General features: G+C 40.3%; 1 protein-coding gene across 2 annotated transcripts; it reads right to left on the bottom strand.

Moving 5' to 3' along the window:
- Nucleotides 1-1,894: 1,894 nt before the first annotated feature.
- Nucleotides 1,895-4,240, bottom strand: LOC147634494 (protein yippee-like At5g53940). 2 transcript variants are annotated; one of them, XM_086803572.1, is made up of 5 exons: nt 2,968-4,235; nt 2,773-2,881; nt 2,615-2,667; nt 2,390-2,482; nt 1,897-2,240 (listed from the first exon to the last, which is right to left on the bottom strand). In XM_086803572.1, exons 2-4 carry the CDS (start codon nt 2,845-2,847, stop codon nt 2,413-2,415), a joined length of 198 nt encoding a protein of 65 aa, XP_086659698.1. In that variant the 5' UTR covers nt 2,848-2,881; nt 2,968-4,235; the 3' UTR covers nt 1,897-2,240; nt 2,390-2,412. The 2 variants fall into 2 exon arrangements, with proteins under 2 accessions (XP_086659697.1, XP_086659698.1); XM_086803571.1 differs by having other exon boundaries at nt 1,895-2,240; nt 2,773-4,240.
- Nucleotides 4,241-5,428: the final 1,188 nt, after the last annotated feature.

The following is a 5,428-nucleotide window of genomic DNA, read 5'->3' as shown; positions in this document are numbered from 1 at the left end:
GTAGATGAGATAGGGAATTGAGATGGATTTACAACTATGTCAAGCTCACTAGCTGGTACATGAATCTGGCGAAATAATCCAAGTCTCGGAAGCACAAAAAGATTGTTTTAGGAAAAAAAATGCTACTAGTGAGGAACTTTGCTCCAAGATTCGAGAGATGGATGAAGAAGAATGTTGGTTGATGCAAAAAGATGGTGAACTTGTATCCTTTATTAGGACTATTAATCTACTCAAAGAGAACCTGTAAAGCAGTTTTGAATTCCAAGTTAGGCTTCTTAGTGTAAAAAACCTAAATCTCTTTATTTCATGGATGCTTTTTTTTTTCTAAAGTTAATTTAAGAGCCGCTCTTTTTATTTAAAAAAAATCCTTTCACCAAAATGAGTATTAATAACGCTCTAAATAAACCCCTTAAGTGAGTTATTCAAAACCATTATGGAAAAAAACCTACGTGCACGAAGTTTTTACTCTTACTACCTGATTATTGTGAGAACAAAAGTTTTCCTCAAACTTTGGATTATTCTTAGGACTGTGACCTCTTTTTTCCTATGGGGATGCTACACACTTGTGGATCTTTGTTGTGGCTTGAAGAGTGCTTGGATTCTATGTGGGGATCAAGTCTTCTAGTCAAGACAAGGGCATATCACAAGGGTAGCACATACTTTGGGGAAATTAAACAAAACTTCTCAAACACTATGGATTGTATATGCACATCTTCATCAAAACATAGATTAGTATGCTTATCTATTACAGTAATTGCCAAATGGAATTATGGTGAATGAGGCTAAGGAATTGAAAAACAAGAGAAGGGCACATATGTTGATAGCAAGAATTAAGTATAACCAAATTGAATTGTTTGATTCGAGCGACGACGAAATCAAACCCCCTATGAAGGTGAAAGTGAATGTGAAGCTACTAGAGATGGATGTGATTACAAAAGGGTCATTTAACATTCTCTAATTCATTGAGTCTTTGTGATACAACCATCCACAGGTTGCTCAACTCATCAAGGTTAAGAATTGTGTACCATCCACAAGTTGCTCTACTCATCAAGGAAGAGATTCCTACTTGTGAGTTATGTATTTGATTACCCTTAGGATCCTTTGGCTCATGAGCTAAGATTTGTGCAAACAAGGGTATTATTCTATCCTAAAATGATTTATGTACTTTAAAAGAAAAGTGTGCTGATAAGACTGGGCCATGAATCTTTATAGTAAGTTAGTGGAATGCTAACATCATGTCTTCTTGCATAATGTGCTCAAGGTATTTTTGTTAGTGGCTTGCTAACATTATGTCTTCTTGCATAATGTGCTCAAATTGTGTGTTGAGCATGCGATGGTAATATAGGGTGACAACATCCATTGGGTGTCTCGTGTGCTGCTCCACTACTCCAGGTTAATGTTTCTTGTGGTGCTTGCTTTGACCCACCCCCAAAATTGCAGCCAACCAAGTGTTTTCCTTATGATTGCCTCTGCACCTTGAAAATTATAGTGGTGTATGCTGCTGTATATCATGTAGCTTTGTTCATTTTCATCCTTAAATGTTTCGACACTCGTGTTGTCAAGGTCTTAATTGGAAGTGGTGTTGTATATAGGTACACTAATCTCATTTGCTAAACAAAGACGTTGGCTTTTTTCTTTTTTTTTTTAGTGTAATGGAATTTAGCAAAGGTGGCATAACTCAAAAGGTAGTGAAAAAAAACCTCTCCTCACAATGATCCAAGAGAGGAACTTAAAATGCAAGATCAGTGTATGCAGCCTCATGAGACGCTAACTCTCTAGACAAAGTTATTGATCCTCTCTCCGTCATGGCCTTTTGTGCTCTGCAATTCCACTTCTTGAGACCAATCATATAGCATATTCAGACTGCCATTCTACTATTCGGATTGCCAATTCTAGTACAAATCATAATGCTTTAGAAAGCACACATTGATGTGTTTATATTCATTGTGGTGTAGAACATTGCATTATTTTCTTTCCAAGCAACCAAGGACTTCAACATCTTTTACACCTTTGCATTATTTTTCCTTAATAATTTGAAGACAATGCAAGAATGACTTTGGATAAATTCCAAAGCCCTCTCTTCCAAAAACAACCAAACCAGTGACGCCCCAAAAGCCATGTTGTGAAGCTGGATATATTACCAAATAGCCATTTACATCTCACCCTGTACAAATTGCCTTACGCCTTGGAAAGTTTGAATCAATACTACTATTGGTGAGAGAGCCTTGCGAGGATGAACACTGCACACAAGCATGGAAATTAATGTCTACTCCGTTAAATATATATCCAGTAGCTTGCATGTTGCGACATGCACAATAAGTAAAAGAAAACATCATCTTCAATTTTCATTGGAGGAGTATTATGCTCCAACCAAGAAGCAAAGTATTACTGGGAAAAAGGAGTTCAAGCAAACTAGGCACCCTCCGTGTCACTACTTGTAGGATGGGATTCCGTGTAGACCTCGCCACCTGCTGTTCTCGCCCTGTGTCAAAAATATTACATGACAAATCAAACATGGGGAAATGTATTGGATGGAAGTGTGTGCAACCAAGCTCTAAAATTGGAAAAGTTTGTCTTATCATGGCGTCTTTGTTATAGAAAGATAGTGACATACAGCTCTAGAATATATTTCCCTTCTTTATACTTCTGTCTCCCGTAAGCTCTTTCCTACAAAAGGCCAAATACAGCTGCTGCTTTAGACATCCACCTCTTCCCATTTAAGCTCAATGAGCTTGCTAAGCTTATAGTGGAAAAAACACTTTAAAGGCTTACATATTTCCACCCAACTATCTGATTACAACAAATGCAGTAGATGTCAGAAATGGTATGCAGCCCTGTTGTCATCATCCGCTCTTCTTTAGGTCCTACTAGTATGTTCACACTGCAAGATGTACATGTGTCAGATACGTAACTTGCACCTTTGCAACACATGTACATTTGTGACAAGTATACAGCTTAAACAATAACCTTAGGCAATCATCAAAAGTGACTAGATGGGACCAAATCCAAGCTGTGTCAGAAGGCCTTTTGGCAAGTGCACAGCATAGACAGCGTCAGTTCAGGACATCAGGGGCAGGCAGGTCATATAGTATTTTAGCAGCAGACACATCGCGGACAGCATCCGAGCAGCTCAGGCAAAGCATCAGCATTCAGCATAGTAGAAAAAGCTTGTCATAAGCAGCCTGACCAAACAAATATGCCGCCATTTTACAAATATATAAGAACTTTGCAATACATGGAAGAAAATACAGCTACTATGTCCTACCAACTTCGGCTCCGGGGTCGTGGAAAGCCACATCCACTCTCAAGACTTCCCTTGGTGAAGACACATCCACTCATACATCCTACGTGGTGAAGACACATCCAAGCGCCCAATGAGCAGCCCAGTGTGGACAGAGTTATTAGGTTATTGTGTGAATACACCTAGTTGGACATTATTATTAAGGTTGGTAAGAGTTGGTAGCCAACTCACCAACATTAGACACTATAAATAGGAGTCTAGGCTTTAGCCATATTCATTCATTTATCATCATTGAGTCATGAAGAACTCAGGAGCAATGCTACCGTTGAGTATCTCTATTCAGCATTGTATACATTTCGTGTTAGTAATATATGGTAAATGTATTGAGCATGAAGTAGAAGCAATTTGAACATGGCTTTAAGTCTTTGATGGTGCTAATCGCAATCAATCAATTCATAAACAAGCTTCCGCACGAACCCATGTTATAGTGGTATCAAAGCGTCACGTTTTTGACGGCAAAAAGACTGCAATTTTTTTCTCATAAGGGTGTGGAGGTCCATCATGAAGAACCCCATCATCATCTGTATTTTCACTCAGGTTTGCGGTTTTTTTCATCAAGGCTGCGTTTTGCAAATAATGTACCAGTGTGGCAAGGAGCGCTCAGCCAAAGGGCAAGGAGGGCCAAATGCACTATTAAAAGATATAAGTTCATACCATCTAAGGTTTGTAAAGCTTTGGAAATGCACCGCCTATTTGGTAAAAGAATTCCTACATCAAAGGAAGAATTGCACGTCATCGTCTTCTCAGGAGACAATTCTGCAAAGCTGACCTAAACCGGCACAATTTAGCTAACTAGATCGACGGCAAGATTATGGAGATGAAGCTGCAATCATGACTCGTCTATCTAGCATCGACGATGAGCTGTTCACCTATCAGGATCATTATAAAATCCCATCTCGTATGCAGCAACTAGTAGTGAACAAGAATGAACTGAAGTGAACACTGTGAGCAAAAGCCACCTACTGAGTGTACCCTGAGCCTGACACTCACAGCACTGTATGAACTGTCAGATCTGAGTTGTTTGAGCTCCTTAGTACTAGGATTAGGGTTTTGGAGATTATCCCATCCACATATTAGAGTCACAATTCTTATTCATATATCTCATCTGATTCAATAATATAAACAGTGATGATTCAGTTTTTAACTTGTTCATTCAATAGACGTGCTGATTGTTGTGTCGCATTTCCTCTTGTCCTCTCAATTTTAACATGGTATCAGAGCCTCGTTTGCTCCATTGCATAGAGCCTGCCTAAGGCACCACCTAGCCTCTAAGATCAAGCACACCAGCATCTGCCTCAGCTTCAATCACACGCTACCTCAGATTTGCGCCATCTCAGATCTGCAACAGCTCTACTCCGCGTTGGCACTGCACAAAGTGCTAAGTCAGTCTTTTGCATTCTCGCATTCGGCATTCTGCACTTGGGTTGCAAAGTCAGTATCAACCACTTCCATCTACAGAATCTACATCCACTTCCAACCTGTTGAAGCCATGTCATCGTCCAGCCTACGTAAGCCACGACATCATCCGACCTGCTGATGCCACGTCATCGTCCAATTGTCTGAAATAGTTATAAAGAGCTAGCTATCTGAACCAGCTACCGGAGCCAGCTGGCTGAATCAACTGCCTAAATCAACTTCTTGAATCGGCTGACGGAATTAGCCATCTACGTTACCTGTCAGAGTCAGCCATCTAAGTCGACCCACTATTGACAAGCCGTCGACCTGCTACTGACAGCCATCGATCTACTGCTGACAACCAGCAACTTGCTACTGACAATCACCGCTTGTTGCCGCACAGCCTTCCGTATTCCAGAGTCGACACTCAGCATTTGGCTAGGCTTACTAATTTGGTTGGGTTTACTCGTTTGGTCAGGTTTACTACAGTCAGAATCACCCTTCGGAGTTAGCTGTCAAAGTGGGCTCCAACTGTCGGAACCCAAACCTATTCTGCTGACTCTTTGGCACCCAACTTGAGTAGCCTACGCTTGGAGGAAGCTAAAAACTCAATAGTACAAACTATGCAACATGGAAGCTGACGATGGAGCCACTATTATTCTTCCAAGATTGTTGGGAGATGGTTTCTATGGAGAGACCAACTGATCTAACTGTTGAAGCCCTACCAAAATA

The sequence above is a fragment of the Cibotium barometz genome, chromosome 10 (genome assembly GCF_041138505.1).
Source record: "Cibotium barometz isolate CiBa-2024 chromosome 10, ASM4113850v1, whole genome shotgun sequence".
Taxonomy (NCBI): domain Eukaryota; kingdom Viridiplantae; phylum Streptophyta; class Polypodiopsida; order Cyatheales; family Cibotiaceae; genus Cibotium; species Cibotium barometz.
The sequence above is the reverse complement of the archived record's forward strand: the minus strand, read 5'-3'. Positions and strand labels throughout refer to the sequence as shown.

What these genes read in the sequence shown, in the direction of transcription:
- LOC147634494 (XM_086803571.1), bottom strand. Translation starts at nt 2,937, where the DNA reads ATGTACATGTGTTGCAAAGGTGCAAGTTACGTATCTGACACATGTACA. An exon ending in AGATAGTTGGGTGGAAATAT is followed by an intron (nt 2,668 to 2,772) that starts GTAAGCCTTTAA and finishes GGCCTTTTGTAG; the next exon opens with GAAAGAGCTTACGGGAGACA. An exon ending in GGGAAATATATTCTAGAGCT is followed by an intron (nt 2,483 to 2,614) that starts GTATGTCACTAT and finishes TTTTTGACACAG; the next exon opens with GGCGAGAACAGCAGGTGGCG.